This window comes from Synchiropus splendidus, chromosome 2, assembly GCF_027744825.2.
Source record: "Synchiropus splendidus isolate RoL2022-P1 chromosome 2, RoL_Sspl_1.0, whole genome shotgun sequence".
In the NCBI taxonomy this organism is placed as follows: Eukaryota; Metazoa; Chordata; class Actinopteri; order Syngnathiformes; family Callionymidae; genus Synchiropus; species Synchiropus splendidus.
This window is the reverse complement of record NC_071335.1, coordinates 12,511,351-12,538,331: the sequence shown is the minus strand read 5'-3', so window position 1 is coordinate 12,538,331 and position 26,981 is coordinate 12,511,351. Positions and strand designations below refer to the sequence as shown.

Sequence of the window (26,981 nt, the reverse complement as noted above, 5' to 3'; positions counted from 1 at the left end):
TAAGTAGCAACTGTTGACTGTTGGGATTCTGAGCAAAAGAATGAATAGACGAATGTTGCTCTTCATAACCATGCTCAATGTGTCACCGGGCAAATATCTTTAGGTTGTTAAAGCTGTAGTTATAGTGTTTATTGTGTGGACAGGTCACGATTAAATCCCAAACCCAACACATCAATAAACAAAGTTGCATATAGTTAGTGCACTGGAGACTGGTTCTCTATACATGCTGTTATCAAGCGCCACAGATGATTCCTTCAGAGTGGCTGTCCAGGCATGTCAAAACAGCAAGTAATGTGTAGTGACTGGATCAACTAGATAGAGTTCAAGAGAGGCGGAGAGAAGAGTGCAGGCCGGGTGGAGAAGACGGAGGTGACTGCCAGGTGTGATCTAGTCCGTAGCACTGCTTTAGGTTTGCCACGATCTGTTAGAGGCTAAGAAGAGACAAGAAGCAGAGCTGCTTACATCTTCAGGAGTGATGTGAAACGGCTCATGCAGAAAGCTTTTGCGACCAAGTTGTAAACTCAGATTGGTTGGTTGAAATCAGAAGAACAAAAATAGGATGGCAGTGCTACAACCTACATCAACAAGACAGTACACAACAAGTCCAAAGGTCATCCCTAATTCTTTACACTTTACAACGGATGGTCACTTTTACGGTTGGATAATTATAACACCACGTTCTTCAGTAGTATAGTAAGTGTTGGGAAGTAGGGTTGAGCTTTGCACTCTATAAATCTGGATCATCCTGGACTGTCTTGCTTGTGTACTGCCTGGCACTGATGTCCCTATTTCACTCTTCAGTTGATCTCAGTTCTCTATACTTGTTTGTATGTATTTTCGGAACATTATGTTGTTTATTCACAGTCGTGTGTAAATCAAGCTGTTTACTGTGGAAGTGTGCAAGCTAATCTTAAATGAATTACATGTAGCTAGGCAACCACAGCATGTGTCGGGCTGCCACTTTCTGTTGACGTTATGCTGTGCAATTCCAAGACCGGTGCAGTAATCGCGTCATCGATGCATGGTTTCCTGGAATGAGCCTTATACCAAAATAGAAAAACTGCTCGCCTAGTCAAGGTGTCCCGTCACCATGGAGAAATAAGTGAGTTTTGCCACTGCTGCGCTAGGTGTAAAGTTACTAGGATGTGATGGTTAATGTTAGGTGAATGTGTACTTCGGGATACTTCAGATTGATTCATCCACTGACCCTGCAATGCGTTGTATAGATCTGACGTGACCTGAAAATTAGCAGTAACTTGGTATAGAATTCAGAACTTGCACAATACTGGCGGTTAAAGGTACAAACCACTCCAGTGTTCTACTGAGGATGAGCAATGTATGAGGTGTGAAATGGCTGCTGTTGGAGAGAGTGTGGCTGTCTTCACTTAAAAACAGCTAGTTTTGTCAGTGGTCTGATCATCTGATTTTTATGTCAGTCCGTGTTTGTTTTCAACAAATGACGTCTACTATACAACTAACCCATCCCAAAAAGAACAAAGTTGTGGTGAACTATGTTTGACTTCATGTTGACAAAGGAAACCATGACGTACGCCTTTAACCAACTCATGTTTGGGAAATTCTATTTTGAGCTTATTCTTTTATCTAAGCTGTGTACTGTACAGCAGAGTAGCGATGACTGAAGGTTTAAACAGAAGACGGGCATGTGGGAGTAAAGACAGGCACTGACGTTGAGAGAGGTACTTCCTTGAGCGAGTCCTTGACTGAAGTAAACAGCATGACATCTACTCACCCCAGTCTAACCTTCCCTTAAAAACACAGGAATCTTAGAGGAAAAGGAAAATATCTAGTGAGTGTTTACAGCCGCCTGAAAGAGACAGGTGAGAGGCGAAGCACTCGTGAGGTAGAGCGAGAACAACTTGCTGCAGGCAATTTTTCAGCAGAAGCGGATCCATTTTTACTCCAGACATCGATGCATAAGATAAATGTGAGGAGGCAAACTGTGAAGAAGCTGCAGCTGATCAAGCCCAGCCTCTACAGTGTGGCTCGATATAAATTCGAATGAGTTCGTGTCATGATTTATGGCTTGCTTATTTTCTCTAAATCAGGGTCCGCTGTTGTCAGGAGACGACAGATTCAAAGTGATGGTGGATATAAAACATAATGTTGGGTAATACGAAGCGACTACGGAGGCCATTTATGCCATTTGCTGCTCTAAATCTTCACTCTTGGCGCCAGTGGAGCCATCATTCATAATGCATCACCATGTGACAGCGACACACGGATTGGGGAAAGTCATGGCGGCAGGCCATACGATACCATCATGCCAGCTTGTAAAGCAGGAGAATTGGAAGCGTAGTGCGGAAACTTTTGGAGTTGGACTGTTGGACTTATTGGGCTTGTTTGTTTGGGTTTGGGGAGAAATTAATATGTTTTCAAAAACCTTTTGAATGGAACAGAGCTGCCTCTTAGCAAAACGTCCGCAGGTCATGTCGCAGGCAAGAAAAACGTTCTGAGAAGATAAACATTTGAGAAACACGATCGTGGCTTTATCAGATGTTGCATTGCAGTGTCAAAACACATGAACATGGTTGGCAATCTTAGTTATCGTATTGAGATTTTCAAATCAAGTGCAGGTATCTTAAACTGGTTTTGATCAAATTAATTTCTTAGCAGTGAGAAAACAGCTACAGTATGCACTGTTTCAGAATTGGTATCACCAATGCAGCAGGCCAAGTTCACACTCACGAGAGCTTTTCCATAAGAAGTGATTGAGTGGTTTTTATGATTTCATTTGCATTGCACAATTTTACTTTTCCATTTTGTTTCTGTTGGTTGACAGTTCTGGTGAGCTGAAATATATTACAGTGTATGCGTGATGGCCAGATGAGGCGGTAGCAACTGTGGCTTAGTTGTTTCCTTTTTTTAATTTCATTCATTTAATTTACTTGTATGAGGCAATTTATTTTTAGTTGTATTTATTTTTTTACTTTTATTTTTTGACATTAATTAAATATCAACTGCAAACTGTTTCAGGCCGCCCACTGAGCCATCAGGCTCTTTTGATGTGGCTTTTTATCCAACACTAAATTGAACTTGTCAGCTCCCACTTGAATGAATAAATATCTATATTTATTCATCACTTCAGGGAAAATGGATAAATGCTGAAAATTATTGACATTGTTAGCCTTATTTTGTTTCTGATTACATCAATCCATTGAAAGTGGAGTTATGTCTCTTTTAAATTACATCTATTTTTATGTAATTTTAATGCAATAAACTGAAGAAAAGTTATGCTTATACTGTATAAGTTATGCTGATAGATCTGGAGTCCAATCTGGAGCATAAATGGAGTTTAAAAAGCTTTGTTTTAGATTGCTGTTGTATTCAAATGGCTAATTTGGTGAGGACTGCAAACTTTGAATTTATCAGCGTGTTTCACGTTAAACATATTTCCATTATAATCACAGTTGTCTGGAAGTAACTCAGACCTGCCTTCACTCACACTGATTCCTCTTCTTCATCCCGCACATGCCACCATCCTGCTCCTCCGACATCTCCAGCCAACTATCGCCAAACTGCTTTTGCATGACACCAACTGTGCAACATCACCTTCACATGAAAACACGTTGGGAGTGATCACAAAATCTAATTTACATATATTTAATCAACTGAACAGTCTGTAATGGAATTCGGAAACTGCTTTACATAAAGATGAAAAATTCACTTTAAAGTTATCAAATAATTTCCCTTAATGAATTATTCTTCTGGAAGATGGGGACTCACTCAGGCACTCGCCAGCGATTCATAATGAGATTAATGGAATCCACTAGTTGTGATATATTACACTCAGATTTTCCATCTTACTTGTGTTGGATTGATGTGGAAATAAATGGATTCGTGAGGTGCGTGACGATTATGAAGTGATATTATTACACACTTAAAGTTGTTATGCTATGAGGGATAGGTTATTGTCAAATTCATGTCACAGAATAAAGCTGGATGTTCATCGTGTGTTCATGAGAAAATGAATGGAGAGTCACTGGATGCTTTAATTTACTGTGGAGAGAATTTGGGATCAGGAAGGGTAGTGTCAGCTTCATCCTGTCATTGGATAGAGGATTAGGAGAAGTTGCCCCAGGATGGATTGAGTGTGCACTTTTCCCGATCCACCGTGGCAGTAATACGCACACTCAGCCTCTCATCTCACCCCTAACACTCGCACTGCAACACTGGAAGATAAGCCAAACTCTCTTCCCACACGGATCACAATCGCCATTGTTATAAGCTAATGACAGAGGAAAATGGTCTTAAAAGTCTGTTAACTTTCGGTCACGAAATATATGTGAGCAACTCTGATGATCGACTGAGTGTGTGTGTTCGTGGTGGTGATCTGTTTTAGCTTGCGCTTATTTCTTAGACAACCCGATGGTGGCTCGTGTGAGGCTGACTTGGGAGCAGTTGTTCGTCCTCAGCTGTTGCAGGAATGCACATTTCCTGCTGGGATGATGGCATCTACTGCATGTGCTGGAGTGTCCACTCCTAGTCCTGGGTGATCATGCAAGCCTGCTCAGCTCCAGATGGAGAGCCAACCAACCTCTCGCCGCCTCACAGAACTGTCTCCATCCTGAATGCCTTGGTCATCTGACTTGGAGTCGTTGTTTAAAGATTCTGATCATTTCGATGACTCAGGTCATTGAATCTCATGCACCAGAAATTCATCTTTTTTTCTTGTCATATCATTCTTTTAGTTCATTCGAAAACACTCTCTTTTCCAATTGACTTTTCAGCTTTCTAATGTTTGGATTTAGTTTACATCTCATCCCCTAAAACCATTTGGAGCTTATTGTAATTGCAGGGTTGTGTAGTGTGAAGTCTGTAAAACCAATGAGTTTTGCTCCTATGATATAAGGCTTTGGATGGAATATTTGATCAAATCTTCCAACTCATTGTTTCCATTTGCAGCAAACCTTTTGGTTGAGATTTGATTCATTTATTTATTATTTGAAATTTGCTCCTATCTGTTGCATATGTGAACAAAAAAGTCATTTGACATCGCTTGGGGAAAAAAAAACTGTGGAAAAAGAGCCTGAACAGGAAAAGCACTCAGACAGAGCAAACCTCTGCCAAGTGGCTTCAGTCCACACCCTGGCAAAGTCTCTTGATCTGGCTCAAATGCTGAAAATGGTCTGCCCAGTGTTAAATAATCCTTTAAAGAGTCCCTGGAACCAGGCGGTGGTCCAGATCACTCCGGAAATTGAATCCATCTCTTTCCTTGTCCCATTTTCACATTTCCTGAAGATTTCATCCAAATCCGCCCATTACTTTTCAATTTATTTTGAGCGTTTCTTTTTTTGAAAGAGACAAACCAACGCTGTGGAAAACCTAAGCCCCCTGCGGAGACTATGCCAACCGATAAAGTCCTGAAGATCCAGACCTGATCCGCCAGCTTCACCTGTTGGAGTTGAAACAGACCTTGTCCAGACCTTGTCATTTTGGGATAGGCTAGTCTACTTGGGTTGCTCAAGATAAGTCAGGTTGTGGGACAAATGGGACGCTGGAAAATGCATCTGGCTGTCGTTGTTTCAGCAGAAGATGCTGTTGGTTAAGTCCATAGACATAACAAGTTATTATTTTACAGATCCTCTTGTTGTTACCATAAAGAGGAAAAACTATGATGTGTTCTTTCCAAAACAAAAACAAGCTTTCTTCTGAGCGCACTTATTAAACACACTTAAATCCACACGCAAAAACAATGAATAAGTAAAGGAAAAACTAATGTCTGATTAACCTAGTTTCTGTCTGTAAAACGGCATGGGAAAGCTGCCAGTCACAGCGGAACAGAAGCAGGCACATTCAGGGCAGCCCTGGTGAGTGTGGGGGATGCAGGCAGATCGTCATGGTTACCATCGCTTGTGTGTGGAGAAGAGCGCATTTGTGCATCCTTGTATCAGAGTGCTGGGCTTGCTGCTAGAGCAGATGTCAGCGCTTATTCAAAGAGATAGAATACAAGATGATTGGTGTGGCAACAGCTGCATACAAGCTATTTGATTCAGGGAATTCCAAACACAATGCAACAGATGTAAACACATCCATATGTGAAGTTGTTGGAAGCCTTAAAATGATTCTAAGTGCCTCTCATGTGACCACATCCGCCTCACGCAGGCTTGGATTGGTGCTCCTGGTCCTTCTTCTCTGCCAGGAACCCATGCCTACAGACCGTCTTCTTCTCTCAACACATTTTCCAGTCCTCTTCCAATCTCATTGTCAGTGTTTGTCAGTAAAGATTGCACCCTTTGTCACACAGACTGACACCCTCTGAGCGCACAAAAGCGCAAGAACATCTTGCAAGGAACACGCATCCAGTCACAAAGCATATATAATGAAAGCAAAGCCGTCCATCCTTTTGCAAACAGTTGGATGGCACTCCGCCGTCACCCCTCTCTCCACTGTGACTGATATAAAAAGCAGCCGACAGACTTTCCACTGAAAGGCTTTTTGTCTCTTCACAGTTCAGTGTTACACATTTACTCTGCACGTCCTGCTCACTATCTCCAAATCCATGTTATCGGAGTCCTCCTTATCTTGTTGCTACTGCCTTTGATTTGTCATATCCCCTTAATCGCTGATACCCTAGTTTTCTTTCTCACAGTTTTCTCATCGTTCAAGGCTTCCGCCTGGTGACTACTCTCTGATCTTTTAAACATTGCAGGCTCTCCTTTTTAATCTTTGTTTGATACGGATGCTAAAGGTAGCTGCGCACAGGTCCCCCGCAGGCCAACAAGCATCTTTCCTGCGGGGAGCCTCCTGCTTGCATAGGCTTCCTCCAGATACTCTGGTTGCCTCCCATTCCTCCTGAAAAAACATTGTTACCAAGGATTCACATATTCCATTTTTCATTTTCATACGTTTTAATCTAGTGTCTAGTGCTGGACAGCAGAGAGCAGTAGCATTACTTAGCTCCTATGACATTATAGAAATGAATAAATAAGACATCTTTGAAACCGCAGTAAATTTACATTTTGACTATAGAGTCACATGAAAATCTATTTATTACAATGAGTCTTTTTTATGTTGATATATTGAGTCAAAATGTTTTCACTGAGGCTGGTTACGTCATAATTCATCCATTTTCATCCACGTTCTTCTGTTTGCTACCTCCGCAAAGGAACAAAGAAAGCCATCATATATAATCTGTGATATAGTGTCATATATTTTTAAACATAAAGTGGGATTTCTAATGTAAAAATGATGATTTGATCTTGTGACATACCACCCTGTAACACCTGATCAGGCTGTTACAAAGTGACATCACTGACAGCTCATGACATCACTTAAACCCTTGCCGGAGCTAAGTTCTTAAGCTGGTGTTCCCCGAGAATCTCTCATGATCTACTTGCTCTTTTTGCTCTTTTCTAGATAGGGTCAGTGAATTATTATTGTTTTATTCATTTTTGGACTGCAGTGTTAAGTGAAGGAAATGTCTGAAACTAAATGGCGTGCACTCAAGCTCGCTTGTTGATGATAGTGCAGCCATTCTGAGGTGAAATGAAAAAGGCCATACGTGTCTTATGTTATCTGACTTCTAAAATGGCTTGTCTTTTTGTTGAAAAAAAAACACACACAAAGGTGAGTCTCTAGAGCCGACCCTCTCTCACGCTCCCGTCGTATCACATGGTCCCTGAGAGCGGTTGAACAAAGAGACCGAAGAAACAACTGTAATTCATGGCTTGCTGTGACTGATCAATGTGACATTCAGGAGGAAAAACTTTTTTGTGCGTCATATCCTAACTCGGCGAAGTTTCAAAGTGCTGTCTTGCCGGAGACTACAGGACTCATGCTGCTTTTAAAATATCAAGGTGGCAACACCTATTGGGTTCTCTCCGAGACCTTTCGGCTGATTGCGGTGGGTGTTGTTTCACCGGAGCGGGGCAGCTTTTTAATGATCGATATGTCTGTTGACATGATGTCTCAAACAAAAACCAGCTAATTCCACTATGAATGGATTGTTTTTGGAGCGGTGAAGACATAAGAAGCCTTTTTTTTACCCCCATGGTGCGAGTTATATGTGTGCCGTGATATACAATAAGATCCAACATGGAAGGCACTTGGGCCGATGTCACTTTGGATTCGTTCATCTCTGTCTAGAGGGTCATTCTAAAGTCATCTTCCTCCACCTCTGCCTCTTGTCATGCAGGCAGAGGTGGGGCACCAGTGGCGAGGGCCAAAGATTAGGCAGCTGGATTTCACGGAACTCAATTCTCACTGGCACAGGCTGCTCCAGAATCACATCAGCAGCTGCAAACATTCTGAATATCTGCATAAATAAAGGAGAAAAACACTTGAAAAGATTGACCTGGATGGAAAATCAGTGCGTGGTGATTTGAGGCAGACATTTTTAAAGCAAATTTCCTCTGATGGCGGATGCTTGATTCCGACTGACTAACAAGAGGAACGGTTGGTTTTATGTCACTCACTTTGACTCTGATTTCTGTGTGTGTGTGTGTGTGTGTGTGCTTTATCGTCCAGATACTGATCGGAGAAGTGACCAGCTTCTTTGTCAAGACAGAGAGCGCTCAGGAGAAGACCATTGTGACCGCTGACTGCTGTTATTTCAATCCCCTCCTCAGAAGGATCGTCCGCTTTCTGGGTCAGTGGTAGCGACAAACTCAATGCATCCATTCATGTGACTCTGACGCTAACCTCCGTGTCCACTGAACACAGGTGTGTACTCCTTCGGCCTCTTCACCACCACCATCTTTGCCAACGCGGGTCAAGTGGTGACAGGGAACCAGACCCCTCATTTCCTCACCGCCTGCAAACCAAATTACACCGCTCTGGGGTGTCAGTCTCCGTTGCAGTACATCGCTGAGCGCCGGGCCTGCACTGGGAACCCCTACTTGGTGGCCAACGCCCGGAAATCCTTCCCTTCCAAAGACGCTGCGCTCAGCTTTTATTCAGCCATTTACACCGTGGTAAGAAGAGGTCGTCCAGTAACATGGCGTATGTACGAACTGTGAATTGATGGGTCAGGTTTTGTTTTTTGTTTTTTTGTGGTTCATTTATGCTAGTTCCGTTTGAGTAACCTTTTGTTTTTTTGATTCCCATCAGATGTATGTGACCCTCATTTTTCGGACAAAGGGGACCCGCCTCATGAAGCCCACCCTGTGTCTGGTGCTGCTGTCCTTAGCGGTGCTGGTGGGAGTGGTGAGGGTGACCGAACACAGGAACCACTGGAGCGACATCCTGGCCGGGTTCGTCACCGGGGGAGCCATCGCTGCTTTTCTGGTGAGGGAGAACAGAGCAAAGGTCAATACAAAAGGGCGACTGAAAGAATGCTACGGTGATGACTGGTATTTGTTTTGCTCAGAGCACAATGGTTCCATTAGGACACACAGCAACTGAAATAGCGTCGTCTGCAGCGAGTGTTGACCTTCCATTACGGCTTTGTCCAGCTGGACTCAAAGTTCACCGCCGTTCATAAAAACAATCCGGCATCAGATCGATCTGAAAACTGTGCAGATATGAACCGCATAAGTTGCACGCAGACATCTCCGCACATGCAGATCGCAGGAGGCAACTTCAGCGCAGTGTCTCTCGTCAGAAGCTGCAGGGAGCTGATTAAACTCGCTAGTACGCAGGAATGAAGATAAACTGCTGATGGTTCTGGCGGCGGCGGCGCTCCAGGACAGCGTTGCTCCTGTGCGTCTCGTTAACTCCACCACTTAGAGGAGCGCCTTTGCTCGGGTGGTGATGCGGATTGGAACAGCGTGACGCCGCCCCTCCATTGCGCAAATAAGTACCTGTAACTTAGAGGGACGTCATCTAACGGAACGGTTGAGGTAGTGACATCTGGCTCGCTTGGCGGGTGCTTGATGCTCTGTATATTTTATGATGCTCCTGACTCCTGATTCTGTTGTAACTCATCGTTAATAGCCGTGAAATGATTCTTCTTCAGCGAGGGGTGAGTAAGCCTTTGGGCCCGAGCTCTGTTATTTAGTTACCCGTCTTACTGAACACTCACTTTTGCCTTTTTTTTTTTTTTTTTTTTTGGTTCATTTCATCAGGGGCTCAGGGAAGTGTGAGGAAGTTGTTGCGTTATATATAACGCAAGTCAAGCTACCCGGAGTGTGCCATCTCGTGGTGACTGTGGGAACTGCATCCCTGTTTCCTGAAAACACACACAATAACTGCTCGTATGAGTTGAAGATCAGTTGAATATCAGTCCATAAACTGTTACATCACTGATGTTTGTGCTTTGTCGATGGTAATGTGCTCCCCTGTGTTGAGAGTAAAACAGAAAACAGCTATTCAATGTGATCGTCCTCACCTGCCTTGGTTGCTGTGTGTGGCTTCTTCAGGCTTTAGTCTCTCACAGTGAGGACATCACTAACTGACCAAATCTGTGAACTGCTATAGCTGAAATCACTTCCAAATGCATGGTTCATCAGGTTGTTCTCTTGAAATGCATCATCATAAAGGTCAACAATGTCTAGAAAATTCCAAAAGACTAATCCGGGTGGATGGGAGTTTGATGGAGTGGATCTCTGGTCGGGTGTCAGTGAGAGTGTCACATTAGGAGGTGCAGTGTTTTGAAACCAATTCACAGAGAAGCTTGTTGCTGAAACGCTCATCCCTCTCTGCCACAGGTGTCCTGTGTGATCAATAATTTCCAGCCCACAAGGAGGCCACCGGCACCTCCCCCGCCGATACAGATCTCAGAGACGCCAGTCGGGATTCCTCTGCTCAGTTTGCCTCGCATCGAGAGTCCACTCGAAAAGTTAAGTGGCTTTCAGGTAAGGGGAGGGATCAAAGTTAAGGGGAGACCTACAGGTATCTCAGCTCAAGCGTGAGGTCTTTTTACTAGTGTGATTATTCAAAAGAATAAGAATCATAACGTGTCAAAAGTTTGAACTGTTTCGATCTTCTGTCTCCTGTTAGGCTCCAGGGCTACCGTATTCTGAGATCACATGACCATCAGCCAACCCTGTCCCCCACCCCTCCAGATGTGCTTCTCCCCTCAAGACGTTGTCTCACCAGCTCAGTCTAGATCCGCCCGATGAGGGCGCCACACCATGCCCCGCCCACCCTGAAGGACGCCAACCCCTCCGACGAGTCAAATCCACCCAGGTCTGACCGCTGGAGGCAGAACTGAGTCAGACCAGTTTGGTGTCCTTGCTGCTCCCCCTCCTCCATATGAGTGTGGAGGCACGACGAAAGACTGGTGGAAGCCAGAGCAGTTGAAGCAATACTGTGTCCACGTCTGTGTAAGGAGTCTCAAGACTGCTCAGAAAAGTCATGATGTGGACGAAGGCCCAATAATCTTCAACATTCTTCTCACTCAGGACATCAAATCAGTTAAATCACAGCTATTTATGATCTCAAATTCAGGTAAGCTCTATCAGTATAGACGTGGATCACCTCCAGCACAGAGAGCACGCCAGTGATTTTGACAGAAACACTTGACATCCACACTGCATTCTCCTCAACCTTCACTCATGCCAGCGGAACACGTTTAAGGTTAAAGAAGAGACGACTGCAGGTTTTAAAAAAAAAAGGACCCAACAATGAATAAGATCGTCTTTGGGTGCTGATCTGTTGCCAGGCCGGTTCTGGCTCCCACGACCACAACTTATTTTAATCGCTTTCTCCCCCCCATCATCCCGCCCTCCTGCTGTCTGACAAGCCGTGTGCAACAGGTGTTATTGTACAGTTTATTTACACGTTATTGTGAATACTTCAATGATATAACTCAACATGCACATCAATGACATCACAGGCTGAGACGAAACTGCGTTATCTACAGACGACTGTGCTCGCGCGTGTGTTCACCAGCACGTCCAAGGGCAGTGCCACTGTTATTATTTTGTATTTTCTCTTCTGCTATCTCTGGTAGCTGATATACTACCAAGCGTGTGTCTGAAGGACTGCTGAGGCGTCTGGACAGTGCCAGCTCATAGCAGAACAAACTGGTCATTGTGACTCTGGAGTTAAATGAAAACAACTTTTTTTTTGTAAGTGAAGAGTCAAGATTCTGTTATTTTCTTCTCAAGTGTCTGTTTTGTATTAATTTATTACAATAAATAGCAGTTATATAAAAGGCTGTCCGCTCTGTTATTACACGGAAGAGGAATGACAGCGAAGGAAACCCCATCAGCGGTGGAGTGTCAGTGAGCCACACTGGCCGCTTGGGGGCAGCAGTGAGCCGCTGCGGACACTCGCTCGTGTGAAGAGGGGATGAAGCAAATGTTGAGGGAAGTGAGCGCTTCATGCACGGAGTCGCTCATCGGGCGTTTGGCCCGTAAATGGCCAGATTCAAGTGTGCGTCTCCCCCAGTCCCTCGTTGTGATGCTCTGAGTCGGTTCGAGTCAGTTTTGCTAATGACGACATCACAGAGAGAGAGAGAGAGAGAAAGGAGCGTCTGTGTCCGCTCTCTGAACGACATCTCTCCCGGAAATTGCCTCTCAAGCGCAACCATTAGAAAAGAGGAGCCGCACAGTGTAACCTTTTTAAAAAGCCATTAGTGATACACCTGCTCCCTCCTCCTCCCCCTCCTCACCCCCCACCCTCCCACCGATCAATGGCCGATCTCTGATCGTTTGGTTATTGTCTCTTTTATACATCGTCAGTTTCTTTTTTCTTTTAAATCATCACTTTGACTTTGACTCGATCTGAGTCTCCTGTGTCCAAAAAGCTCCAGCTTGAAAGCTCCAGCTGCATCTCTTGTGTCACCATCAAGGCGAGCAGTTGATGGCTTTGGGAGCTCATGGATGCGTTATGTTTAAGTTGGTAATGAACACTTAACCATGGAATTTAAAAAAATGGTGTTTAAACTTTCGGCTCCTGGATGAGCTCAACCAGCATGAGTAACAAAACACGCCCCCTCCTGGCCAGTAGGGGCAGCACATCAGCGCACCACCACACTTCCTCCTCCAGACTCATCGATCACGCTGGTTGGTGATGCGTATGTATTCATCTGTCAGCAACTAATAATGTTTAGCAACAAATAAATAATAATTTTACTTCTACTACTACTACTGGTTTGTATCTTTAGTCTGATCTTCAGTTAACACCAGAGGATATTATACTGTATGTTCCATCTTTTCTGCGTTGTTTCCCCCCCAAGAAACATTTTCATATTGGGAGCAATTTTCCCAAATATACACTCGTTCTATGAGCAGCAGTACTTCACTTTCATTTTACATTAAAAAAAAAGTGACTAGGACAGCAAAAATGGCAGATGTGTTCTGCCTGTGCTCCAGTATTGAATGATCAAAATTATTATAGAGCAGATTGTGAGTTAAGACGTTTGTAACTGCAATTCAACTCAAGCTCAAAATGTTGTACTACAAATGAAAGGTTTATGGCGGGAACAGAATTTCATTTCCAAATATTCATGCCAGATATCGTGATATTATATGACTGTGGTCTTAGTGATAAACACATTTAAAATGAATAAATAAATTATCATTCAAAAGGATGTAGAAAGTCATGTTAACATCTTGAATGTTCATGTCTCAATATCGATACAGTACAGTATGAGCTGCTTTCATGCAAAAAAAAACAGAATTTACATACATGAGCTTCCATTCCATACTCTACATTGAAATATTTGTCACAGGTGCGTGTCAGCGCTGAACTTTGGTGCCTCACTGACTAGGCATGGATAGCAAAAGGACATCGCCTATTTCCAGCCTGTGTGTGGCGTACGTAAACATTTCTCTTTCAGAAGGTTGAGAGGTTTGGGAGCCAAGGGGCTGATGGGAAGATGAGGTATCATGAAACAGTGTCCTAATTTTCAGAAGCCACCAGATGGCACTGTCAACAATTTCAATGAAACCTGCCATCATTTCTAAACCAAGTGCGCCATCTAGTGGGATCTGGAAATAAGACCACATGTTGTTTTGAAGTCTTCAACCTCAAATTGAGGCTTAACCTCATGGGGTCTGACAAAAGGCCCCCACAAGGAGGTGTGTTTGCAAGAATCTGTCCCCTTAAGTGCATCTATACGAGTTCACACACACCAGACACACACTCACTAGATCAACTATGAATCACTGACATTTCCATCTTCCGGCCTAAACTCCATAAAACACTCATTTCAGTCATTTGTGTGCTCCGCTTTATTTCCTGTGACGGTGAGCCGGAAACCGTGAGTAACACCCTTGTTTGCAAGTTTACCGACAGAGCCGCCCCTCATGAGGGAAGCGAAGCGGAAAGATGAATTGACAAGCTTTGATTCATGTCAAGCAGGAGGCCAATGGTGCTTTTAAAGACCTGATGGGATTTGAGCCTTCAGGTGAAGCCACCAGTTCATCTGTTCGATTCGGGTCAAGCTTGCGAAGTGGTGCGTGAGTAAGGTTGTACGCTATTGTGAAGGTTGTGTTTGGTTTTTTGGTTAGCCTGCATGTTGCGATGGTGTCTCTCGTGTGTGTGAGGTGTGTGTGCTCGCCCCTGATTTGCTCTCATGAGGTGACCTCTGCTCCCAGACTGAGCGACTGTGTTTGACGTAAAGCGTTTGAACTTGAGGTCACACACTGTCTGCTGCGTCTTTGGACCAGAAGTGCAGAGTGTCGATCCGGAACAAATGAGGAAACAAAAGCGAATCGTAAATCACTTTGTGGGATGCAGAGGCAAACCAACAACCCTGACTCATAAAAATCTGTCAGGATAAATGACAAATATAAGTCCTCATCTTTCTGCTGCTGTCTCCTGATTATGCTCGGTGGTCTGCTTCTGCAATTATGAGGCCATTAACACGGCGAGTGTGTGCGCTTGCGTGCGCAGCCTTGATGGCTGGAGTGCATCACAAACCAGCGCCTTGTCCTCAAACGTCCAACTGTTCTTTCCTCTTAAGTGAATGTCTTGTCCATTTCCTGTTGCAATATTGTCTCTGTTGCTCCTGGAGTCTTGAGGTGCCGCTTGTTTTACAGGGCACCAGATGAGCCCCGGATTATCATCAATCCTATCCAGCATGTCGGCTAAGGAAGACCATCAACCGGATACACAAGTCCCCGGAGAGCGGATTAGAGAGACACTCACACACACACACGCACACAATCTCATTCAAGTATTTTATGATTCTGACCATAATGGCACAACAGACTGTGGTGACACTGCTCTGGAGTGAGCCTTCCATGTTGTTTCCAAACTATATGTCGAGTCACACAGCTGTTGAACATTTGTCGTCATCTGTCATTCTGTTTTGATTTGGTCCACAATTGTGAAACATTTTTTTCTTCCTTTTTGTGACAGGATGTTTTTGTTTTGTTTCTTTAAAAAGAAAAGAGGGGACCTAAATAATCTGTCAGAGACTGAGAGTAGAGCGACTTGTTCTCAATATAGAAGATGGGGATGTTACATCAAACCTCTGGCTTGAGAATTCAGGGTCAGTCTGAGCAGGTAAAAGGGTCTCTCCTTTGATGACAAGCTACGTACAGTAAGACTGTCCTTTGATCATGAGCATACAGCATACGTCCCTCTTCTGGAAAGGAAAGTTTGCGTATGCAAGGCGGTCATAATGGCGAGTCTTGAAGGTGAGCAAGACCAACTTAAACTCTTGTGGAAATAAAGAAGAAAGAGGCAATAAAGAAGGACAAATGAAGGCAATGGGAAAATGTATGTTGAAATGACAAGAATAGAAAGGAAAGCAGGAGAAAAAGATGTGATCTGAAGATAGGAGGGGAAAGAAAACAGAGGAAGGGGTCAAGGAAAATGAAAGGAGAGGTTATGGTGAATTGGAAGGGAGGAGAATTACAAATAAATACAAAGGAAACAGGAAATGTGCGATATATTGGGGAAAATGCTAGTAAATACAATGAAAAAAAAAAGTTATTTAAGTAAATCACTCATTATGGAGATGTAATATTATGATAAAAAAGGAATTAATTTTAATGGAAACAAATGTTTAAAATAACAAACAGACCAAAAGGAAGACAATGGGATATGGAGCTGATTTATGAAGAGGAATGTAGAGGAGACTGAATGCAAGACGACTGTAAATAAGATAAGACAGGGGAACATTTATCAAGGTAAAATCCTTGATAAAATAGGAAATAAATGGAATCAGAGAAAGGACATGAACGAGGAATAAATAACAGAAGGAACAAGAAAGTATAAATATTGTAGGTGAATTGATTGCAGTTGTTAAACTCAATAGAAATTGATGTGGGAAGTGGAATTGGAAAAAAAAGGAAAAGGGTCAATATAACGTGTATTTTTGAGCCAGCAAAATATATAGAATAACAGACAAATCACGGAAACGATGGGATATGGCCTTATGAAAAGAGATGACAAGGGCATTAGATAAAATGAGAGAGGGAGGAAGCGGAGGGATTGAAAAGGAAATACAAAGGAAAGGGGTGGAAAATAAAAAAAATGATGGGTGTGCAAGCCCTTGAAAGGAAATGAAAGGAATGGGCACTGAAGATGGAACAAAGAAAGGAGAGGAAAAATGAAACGAAACTGAAGGGAGAGAATCGGTCTAAATTGAAAAGAAATGAAAGGGAAGAAAAGTCAGGAAGGCAAAGAAACTGGTCACTGGAATATAACATGAATGAAAGCAAAGCACTAAAGAAATAAAAACTAGGAAGGTGAAGGAAGAGAGAAGGAAAAAAGACAAGAAGGAATTGATGTCAATGCAAGGATAAGGAAGAAAAAAGAGACGAGATAAAAGGTAATGAAAGAGATGTAAAGTAAATAAAAGGGAAAAAAAGCATGAAACAAAAAAAAACAGTTGAAAATGAATTATACAAGAAAAGGGGAGTGAAGTGACATGCAACAAAAGAAAAGAGCGGAGGAACAGAGGAAAGTAAATTAGACAACATGAAATGAATTAAGAACAGAGAGCGAATACGGCAGTGACTGAACATAAATTAGAAAGACATTTTAATAAAATAAAGGCAAAGGGATGTGGACACTGATGAAAGGAAAGAAGGTTAAAGGAAAGGATGATAGGAAACTGCAGGAGAGCTGAATGGGATGCTGATGCTGCATCGACTCCATCCCTCCCTCAGATGGAAGAGAAGGAAAAACAAGGAGTGGTTGTGTGACTCTCCACTAGCAGGAGGAGAAGCACACAAGGGAGAGGGGGAGGAGGAGGAAGGGAAAGGGGGGGGGGGCGTTTCCCTGCACAGTGTCGTCTATTCTCCCACTCCAGCGTGGATCCGTGGAGCTTCTGCTGCTGCCGGACATCGCGGTAAGTTCCCTGTTTTGTGATTCGTGTCAGTAGGAAAAGCTGCTCGCTGCCAATGCTCCTCCATGGAGGAGAGAAGTTGAGGACGAAGCTGCCGCTCCTCCTCTTCGGTGAACAGGTTGCTCTCATCAGCACCGCAGATGAGTGACAGCTCTCCCTGCTGATGCTTAAAGGGTTAAGTGTCAGTCCCGGTCAGACTCAGCGGTCGTGTTGTGATACACGTCTGAAATGAGAGCGGCGTGAACCTGCGCTGCTTCCAGGGCCAAAGAAGACAAAGTTTTCCCAAAAGCTGCATTTGGTCTTTGGGCTCCCATCGCTCATTGAGAGTCCACGGTGCAGCCAGAACCACTGGAAATATTTCCACATTTACGTCCCGCTCCTTTTAGTTCCGAGCAATTAAGCCGTAATGTGCAGGCAGCAGGCAGACACTTGTGATTTCTCTCTCCCCACCCCCTTCAGAGGAGCCACTATAGGACCAAGACCTTAAAAAAGAAACCACCGTCAGCTTCCTTTACTTTAAACACATCTCAGGAAGTTTCAGCTCAGTTATTCAACGGTGAACGGCTGCATGAGAGAATAAACCTTTGGGTGCAGGGGGAATTTTATTCGCAGATTAAGACTGTTTCGACGTGTATATATGGAGAACCACCCTCTTAGCCGGGTGAGGAGGAAGGTGAGTGTTGGGTTGCCGAAAACACACACTGAAAATTGTACTTTCACAACAAGTCTTGCTACTTGCTTTCGACTACATTCACTTTCACTGGTTTGTAAATCACTCAATGGTCTTGGTCCACATCATCTACCACATCAATACTCATGAAACCTCCTGCTGCCAGGTTTGTATCTTGGAATAGTGGTGTTTGGCTATCAAGGGTGGGTGAGTGAGTGAGGAGCATGGATGTTTTAAAATGGGGTTGAAATCTGCTGTTTAGTTTGAAAAGTTTAGAGTCGTTCCAGACTTTTCTAGCTCTGTACTTTGTCCTCTTAGTTATTGTCCCTCCTTATCATACATATGCGTGTGTGTGTAACTGGTTTAGCTATACAAGGACCACCTCTTGGAAAACAATTGGAAATACTCTGACTTGTGAGGACGTTTTTCTTTGCAGAGAGCAAAGCAACAAGGTTGAGCCTCAATTTGAGGATTAAAACATCAAAGTAACTGGGTCATTATAATTGGGTCTATGTTTGGGTCAGAGTCCTGGTTAAGTTTAGCCATTTGTTTTGGATGGCTGGGTTTATGGTGAGAAGCTAGGGAAAGCATGAAAGTCAATGAGCGGTCCCAACAAAATAAGAATACAAACATGTGTTTGTGTTTAAGCTTATCTATCCTTGTGAGGACCAGTTTTGGGAAAAGACCTCCTTTTTTTTTCGGACCCCACGAGGTTAAGCTTCAGTCTGAAGATAAAGACTTCAGAACAACAAAGTCAATATAAGTGAGTTTAAGTTTGATTCAGAGTCCTGGTTAAAGTTAGCCATTTGTTTTGAATGGTTAAGTTTAGGGTGAGAGGCTGGGGAAAGCATCATGGCAATGAGCCGTCCCCACAAAGATGGTGTGACAAACCAGAGTGTGCATGACTGGTTGATAAACAAAATAAAAACAAGGCTTAAAACATAGTGCTGTTTGTGACACGCTGATATTAATGACTTCCCTGATGTTTATGTGTCACAATGACTGTGAATAATGGCAGAAATAGAAGAGATGTGTGAGTAAGAGTGAGGGGAGCGGCGAAAAAGGTCAATCATGAATCAGTATCTGTGATTCGCTGATAAAAAAGAGAAACAAAAAGCGAGAGAAAGGGCTTTTTAAAAGGCCTCTTGTGTGGCTGACAATTGGAGCTGGTTAGTCACATGTAGGATTAGGTTTTGAAAGACAAAATAATGGATATTCTTCAAAGGTCTGAGATGATCTAGAACAATTATTGGCTCTTTGTTGTGAGCCATCTTTTATTGGGACTTATTCAGTGCTATAGATTGACGCAGCGGCTCTGAGCATGTGAGTCATATTTAAACGTGTAATGGGTCACTTTAGTCTCACCAGGGTGCCGCAGGGATGATTCATATTAAGATGCGTGTACAGATGGGTGGTCCTACATGTGATGTTTGCATGGCTGCCATGTGGAATATTCATCATTTTAATGTTTGAATGTTCACAATGCAGGCCAAAGAGACATATCAACATTTTCAATCCAACTCAGTCATTGGTTTTTGGTGAAAAACCAAGAGGGTCATCTCGCCCAGCTAAGTCATGACCGTCTCATGGGAGGAAGTTCGAAGGTGTCATCACGAAGCTGGGATGCTCCAGCCCCCTGCAGCTCTTTAGAGAGATAAAAAGAGTGGAAATGGTCCATAATAGTTTGGGAAAAGAGACATCAGCTTTCTTACTACACACATGCTGTTAATGAAAACAGAATGGGGTGAACAAGAGGAGCTTGGGTTGCAAGCTAACAGAAATAGCAAGCAGTAAAATTGTCATGTAAAGAGGTCGACACAAGGAATGTGCTGCGGTTTCAGGTCCAATTAAGGAAACTAAAAACACAATAATGAGGTGAAAAAGGAGCGTAAGAAATGCTAACTGTGGCGCTACGGCGCTTCTGATGAGTGTTTATGAGGGAGGTCCAAAGCTATTCTCAGTTTGGGAGCACTCACAACTGAGTGGAGTGGTTCTTACTTGTTTAGTTAGAACGTTCAGGTCGCTTGTGTGTTTGGATATTCTTGCTATGAAGGGATGGGAAAGGAATCTCCAGTGTGTGTGTGTTGCGTGTGGAGGATGCATCTGACAACCAATGGACGGCTGAGTGGGCGGGGCACTTTATACTTAAGACTCCTCTTTATTCATCACAGTAAACAGCGGTAAAATGCAAAAAAAAAAACCCAAAAAAACATAACGCAAATTATATTCAGCATCAGTCCGCTTTCCAAGACTTGACATTGAATGAAATGGGAGGCTGCTCTCCAACAGCAGGGCCTTCAGCGACAGCACATGATACAGTAACAAGATCAAGTCCTTGAGTCGTCTCCCAGGTGATGAACGTCATCATTCCAGCCGCAAAGTGGAAGAGAAGATACAATTAAACAACAATTAAGATGGAATTGAAATGAGCTAATTTGTGTTATAAATAGTTCATAGGCAATGCACCGGAGGTAATTATAGCGTGCGGTGACATCTCATTTGACATGGGGAAGACAGCTGAAGTGCCGCCTATGTTCATGATGCCATTTCAACAGCTGTATAAGGGGAGTGTAAAAAGTAACAACACTTTTTACATCACGTTATTTAGAAGTGGAGAATGAGGGAGTTATAGTCTAACTGACACACAAATCTTTACATGACTCCCAGCGCTGACAAATTATTTAGATTTAAATATGCTTATAAAGACGAAATAATCTCTTTAATAAAGGCAATAGACGCTGAAAAGAGTAATCCGGGAGTGGATGAACGGACGCAGTGATGGCACTTGTTGGACGCAGATCTGAAGCCTGCTAATGGGATGATTTCATTGAAACCTCAGACTCATTTTATCCTCATTATGTTGCCGGCTAATGTCTTGTATGCCCAATCACTACCCCTCAGTGGGAACCACAGCCCCGTGGACATGCAGGAAATCATCTATCAGGGCAAGGAGACACATCTGGAAATCTGCAGCAAAGTGTATTTTTACTCCACTTCTCTGACATTTCGTCTCTTCACAGCTCCCAGTGCGAAGAGAACACACACCCTCTCCAGTTGTCATCACCCTCATCATCAACCCCAGACATGGACGGTGCACAAGAGCACTAGAGGAGGGAAGGAAATATGGGAGCTGAGTGTCAAAGTCATCGAAACGTGATGGATTCTATCTGCACTTTCTCAAAAAGCCAGCGGAGTAGACAGCAGATGTGGCGGAGGTGAGGGGACGCAACTGCCATGTGATGAATTCCAAACCAAAAAATGATCATCAATCACCCTGTTTTGTTCTCTGTCTCACTTGGCATCCAAGACGATGCTTTGGTAATTGATTTTTGTTCATATGCATTCTTTTCTCCTTAAATAATTCAAAATAACTGCAAAAGACAGCAGCAAAATACAAATATGTTGCCATAATCACAGAAGACTGAGGGACAGGCCACACCCCCGTGACCTAAGCATTTAGAAATGTAACAGAAAAACAGTCATATTCAATAAAGAAAAAGACATGAGCACACAATAGAACTAGAACCAGGATTCAATGGGGAAACTTAAGAATATTTTCAATTTTAAAATATTTTTAAATTACATTAATTGAAATGCCACAAATATAGTGTGCAAACTGAAAAGGAAGGTGATAAAGTGAAAAACAAAAGTCATGTTTTTCATATAATCAACATCAGTGCCACTTGGAGGTTAACTGGCGACCCAAAATGTGGGTGTCAGGGTCTGGTTCACTTGCGAGGGAAAGACAGAACATGAATTTTTCAGGTCCCTCAATGCACCTTCATTTAGGAATACACAGTATCATGTCATGAGCTGAGCCAAAAGGCTTCACTGGGCGCTCCGGACAGGAGACTATGACTGTTTGAAAGAAAGATGCACTACCAAAATATCCAACCAAAGTTGTGCAGTTTGGTGGATCTGTTCTTGTACAGATGCACATCTTAACAAAGAAATTGATCATTTGCATGTAAAACCCTGAAATAGATGGCAGAGTCATGTTTGTGCTACTAGAGGAAGCTGTCTGTTGTGCTGATGTAACCCCTAACCAAGCCCCCAATGACGCTCTCGCTTCACTCCCTGCTATTGACTGACAGCTCCGGCGTTAATTGGCATATGTGGGCAGTGAGGATTTATCATCTATCGTACAGACTGAGGAGGAGTGAGAATTGCTCGGGAAGAAACAGCTTGAGAGAAAAGCAGGGAAGTTACATTCTAAGCTGGAGTTAAAAATAAAAAAAAAAAAGAGCAAACATCTGTTTGGTAATCTGTGCCTCCATTCAACGGCCTGTAACAAACTGTGACACCTTTTTTGTTAATAGCTGAAGCTGCCCTGTCCCTCCACGCCGAGATAAATGGTTGCCTGATACCGTGCGGAGCGAAGGGACTGACTGCCGGCAGTTAAATCTGGGGGAAAAGAATAGTCGGGAGAGCGAGAGTTTGTGTCCATTGTGTAAAGCTTGCCATCAGGTTATTAGTCGAACAATACGCTGAAGATGTGAGTTGCATGCGGTGTGTGTTATAACCCTTGAAAGGTGCTGCAGTGTCGATGAATAGTCTCTTTGGTCTCCCTCTCATCCTAGGTGTTGTCCTTTAAGAATTTCCTCCACACAGACCTCCTTCTTACCATCCAAAGGCGGGAGCTGAAGAGATGCGAGCGGAAAGAAAAGAGAATAATTACAAGGGGAAGCGCAGCGGCAGCAGGAGGAGGGCCTCTGCTCCAATCTCGACCACGGGTATTCTTGGGTTGATAATACAGATGTGGATGTTATTGCTTGAGAATACGCGTAGTCGAGTGGACGCCTCGTCTGCACTGAACCGTATCGCCGCTTCCATTCTGAGGGGCCACCGCTTCCAAACCTCCTGGATGTGTTTATGGGGATGTTTGTGGTGTAGTCGAGACTAGCTAACTGAGAGCAATGAGGGGGTCGTGACCAAGATCAACACTGAGTACCGAAGCTAAAGTCTGCTTGCAAGTAGACTCACACTTGCTGTACAAGAAACATGCTTTTTTTCCCAACATAAAAAATGAACTGAAATGTTGTAACTAGACCAAACTTGTAATTTGTCTGGTCTGGGTCTTGAGTTGGCCTCAAAGTCTTGGTCTAGGACTTGGTCTTGGTCTGAGTATCGGGTTAGGTGCTCTCGACTGCAACACTGGCTGATGTGCCCCTGAGCAGCCTACTGCCAGCAGTGTTACAGTAGCTAACCATAACAAACACTATACAAGAGCCACACGCAGGTTGAACTGGCTGTTGACCTGTTGCTAGTGTTTTAAGATCAGAATCTTGTCAAGACAAAATAAACATGCAGCTGTATTACACAGAGCATTTATCCTCTGAGGTGAATAAGACACTTGGCACAACTTGTCTGAGCTCCAACAGAGTTATCAATGTGACTTACTCGGCCAAGATCACCACCCAAATGTGTACAACGCTGAGGTGTGTGTGTGTGGAGGTTGCACCTGAGGATGATGGAGGAGGTGACCATGGACGGCTGAGAGGGCGGGGCAATTTTTGTATGACATTTTTGCATCAAATTTGAATTAGACACTTCATTGTGGAGTTAATAAAAAGAACAGATGCCCCACAACCACTAACTCTACTCATGAAATTCGTGTCCTGAATCACCAATATGTTGATTCGTTTGACAATGTTTCTTTGTTGTGTCAACATGTAACATTCACCTTGCAAAATTGTTTTCAACAAAAACTAGAAAAAATCCAGTTTGTGTTTATTCACTGCAACAGTGAAGTCTTTGGTAGCTTCTTCACTTTGTCTAGTCCTCCATCGTCCTGTGGGTCTCATGGAGGCAGCACACCCGGTTGGTTTGTCATCGCTCCACACCTGACACACGTGTCACACACATGACCTCAGTCCAGCACTGTCACCTACATGTACAAGTCAAAGTGAGAATGAGAATGAACAGTGAATCTCCACCCAGTTCACACAAAACACTGACCACTTGAGTCAGATCTTGTATCTCACCATGGCTTCATCAGCTTTTCTATCACACTAGAAGTTCAACGACTAAAAGGATTTGACTTATTTGTGGGCGTGATGTCCCTCCTGATCCGTAGGTTTGAGAAATACACTGCTGCTTAGAATCCAGTCAGGTGAAGAGCATTTTTCACACCACTGGATTAGACGGAAACATTACGCAGCGGTCACAGACAGGACAAGCGTCTTGAAGACGGAGACTTTTAATGGATTTTTTTGGTTCAGTCAGAGGCGTTCTTGGACTAATTTGCCGCAAACCAGAACCAGGTGCCCTGAAAAGCTTTTGATCAGCCGGTGTTGACACCTGTGGAGAAAATGAATTTGCTTTCACAAGCTGGATTCATGCTCTCCTGCAGTGGTGCTGCCAGCTGGGCGGACATGCACCCTGCCACTAAGCTCCGTCCCCACCTGGGCATTAGTTCAGGGAGATTAACACAATGTTAATTCCAACCCCTCCTGATCACAAACCCTTGTCAGTCGGCCCTAGTCTCAACTGAGCCCGTAATCTTATCACTTGATGCGTGTCTTTTAGATCTCGAGGAAAGCTGGGCAGCTCAGAGGACACTCTGGTTCCAGGAAATCTTTCACAACCTTTTGAAATGAAAGCAGATTTTATCAACAACTTCTTTCCAATTTATTACAAGACTGAGGGCTAAACTGGTTTGTTCTCACCAGATTGGTTTTTCTTCTGCTTGATTTTTAAAGGTGAAACTGTCAATAAGAATTAAAAAATATATATATAAAAATAAGGGGTGGGATTCGATTAAAAAATAATCTAGTTAATGAGAGAATGTGTGATGAATTAATCTCAATTAATCGCAGTTTAATGTGATAAGTATACTTGCCTCAAGAAGCCACATTTTTCAATTTGAATGAATTTGGTATATTACTGAATCAAATGATGGACCCATACATACATTTAAACAACCAAATATTGTTTTTGCTTTGCATCAGTTTGACAATGGCACAATAAACCATGATGGTGGCTATATTCAAGTTTTTATATCACCTTATTTAAAATAAAGCTCTTTTAATGTCTTGAAAATATTTGGATAAGAATTTCACTTTTATAAGAATTTCAAGTACATTCAGAGTAGTGGAAACCCTGGCCATTGTGTAGTGAAAAACCTCCCTGAACAAAAGCAAACAGATGCTTTTGTTTGCTTTTGTTCAGGGATTCCTCCATGTTTGTTGTTGTTGTTATCATCCTAGCTGCCACGTGTCTTGTGCATCAGTGTGATCAGTGGACCAGGAACTCCTGCACTTACAAAGGCTCCCTGTTGTCTGGAGAGCTAACTGTTAACTAACTTTTTGTTGTTGTTGTTGTTGTTGTTGTTGTTGTTTTTGTTGTTGTTATTGTCCCACCACTAATAATAATGAATAACTAGTTTCACCATTGATTATTAGAGTCAAGTGTTCTTCACAAACACATCATGGTCGTCACTAGGTTTCCATTGGCTCTAGCTGAAAGTAGGGATGGGTGAAATCATGGATGAAAAGTCTATTTAAAGTCCTGATTTAAAGCTGTGGCATGAGGCAAGATGTTCATGTATGGACTTGGTTGTCACCGTGTGCATTCTCAGTCTCATCAAAACATTGCAGCTTCACTTGAGCGTTAGTTTGTATATCATTCCAAAACGTTTTGTCTGTTCTGTTTGATGCAGGCTGTGCTTTTTTAAAGAGCCAGAACAACTGTAGACAGTCATTTGTCTTCAGAGTTGTTCATAACAGGAGCAACACTCATAACTGATTGAAATGGTGATGTGTTAAATGTATTAAATATATATCAACAAGTGCCATTTGTGGTTCATGTATGACAGCTTCTTGTTTATCTTATTGAGAAGAGCATTCCTGGAGGGAAACAGAACCAAATGAAAAAAGGAAAAGTGCTTAGTTAGAAGTACAATCACACAGGCGATAAATAATGCAAGTTCCATTTATCAAATGTGCATTTGCAAAGCCAAATGCTAATATCTAGCTGACCAAGCATTTACATCTCTTATTTACAACCGTTAGCAATAATTTAAACGTATCAAATATGTCCTGCGATCAGCAAAACCTGCTGAATTTTCAACACCTTACACAAGTGGACCGGCGAATACATAAACGTCTATCAAAGCGGCTTCATGTTCAATTTGAGTTTTGCCACGGGCGTGAGCCGCGTTGTGTGCAGTTATTCAAGCTGTGATCAAAAGTGAACCTGGATTTTCGTTTGACATGTTTAACCTGTTGATTGAACCTTAACTGGTGATTTTGTTTCGTGCATTTGTGCGTGTGCGAAGCTACATAATGACTATTGTGAGCGCTGCTCCAGGTGCCTAGCAACCGAATGGCTGTTTCCCTGGCAACAGTTGCCGCGCACTCACAGAGTGGATGATTGGCAGCCTTGACAACAGAGACACAATGACACTTGACCTCACGTTCTGAATAGGGGAGGAGGGAGGCTAATATGCTTGGATGTGGAGGAGAAAGGGGCGGCAGGAGAAAGGGACTAAGTAGCAATCATGCTCCTCTGTAATCATCCTACAGCGTTTCGTAAGGCGTCGCCAATACCTCTCCAGCTGGGGTCCATCACCAAACACAACGCAGCGTTCATTGCTGTGTGCACACACACTCTTCCTAGTTGGGGAGTCACGGCAGCCACTCCACATCTCATTTATTATCACTCTGCCTGCTGCGTCTTCTTTCATTTGTGATCTGCTGCATCCTGTGGCCGCCGCCGCCCTGAATGGGAACTGGACTCCTGAAACATGTGCTGTGGTCACAGATGCCATGACGGAATACATTTTACCTTGAATTTTGAGTGTTGCACGGCCTTGTAACCGTTTTCTGGCTGTAGCTGTGTTTTCTTGCTGCTTCTTTCACTTCTGAATGCAGATCGAACAAGTAGGAGACCTTGCTCACAAATGTTTTGAATCGTATGGTACATATAGTTATAGTCTGAAACAGAGGAAGAACGCTTGCCTCCGACCATGAACCCTTTAAAGGGAAATTTAATCAAACCAAATAAGATTACAGGGAAATAATGTTGCATCATTTTCCATCTAAAAGAATCACTCTAGTTAAGGTAAACATCTTTTCACCAGCCAGAAAACCAAATCATTCCAAGCCCTCGCTTCATGAATAAGAAGGGTGAGCTTGCTTGATTTACTGTCCTGTCTTA

The 26,981-nt window shown here is 43.1% G+C and overlaps 1 protein-coding gene across 6 annotated transcripts in view; it reads left to right on the top strand.

Moving 5' to 3' along the window:
• The window catches only part of LOC128754012 (phospholipid phosphatase-related protein type 5-like), a 28,035-nt gene extending 15,910 nt beyond the window's left edge, over window positions 1-12,125 (top strand). For 2 of the 6 annotated variants that reach the window (XM_053856292.1, XM_053856293.1), the window contains 5 exons: window positions 8,488-8,608; window positions 8,683-8,933; window positions 9,070-9,246; window positions 10,608-10,738; window positions 10,900-12,124. In XM_053856292.1, coding sequence (XP_053712267.1) covers window positions 8,488-8,608; window positions 8,683-8,933; window positions 9,070-9,246; window positions 10,608-10,738; window positions 10,900-11,008 — 789 coding nt within the window. In that variant the 3' untranslated portion in view covers window positions 11,009-12,124. Of the gene's footprint in view, window positions 1-8,487; window positions 8,609-8,682; window positions 8,934-9,069; window positions 9,247-10,607; window positions 10,755-10,899 lie in introns of all 6 variants that reach the window. The other 4 variants (XM_053856291.1, XM_053856294.1, XM_053856290.1 and 1 more) reach the window with 4 other exon arrangements.
• Window positions 12,126-26,981: the final 14,856 nt, after the last annotated feature.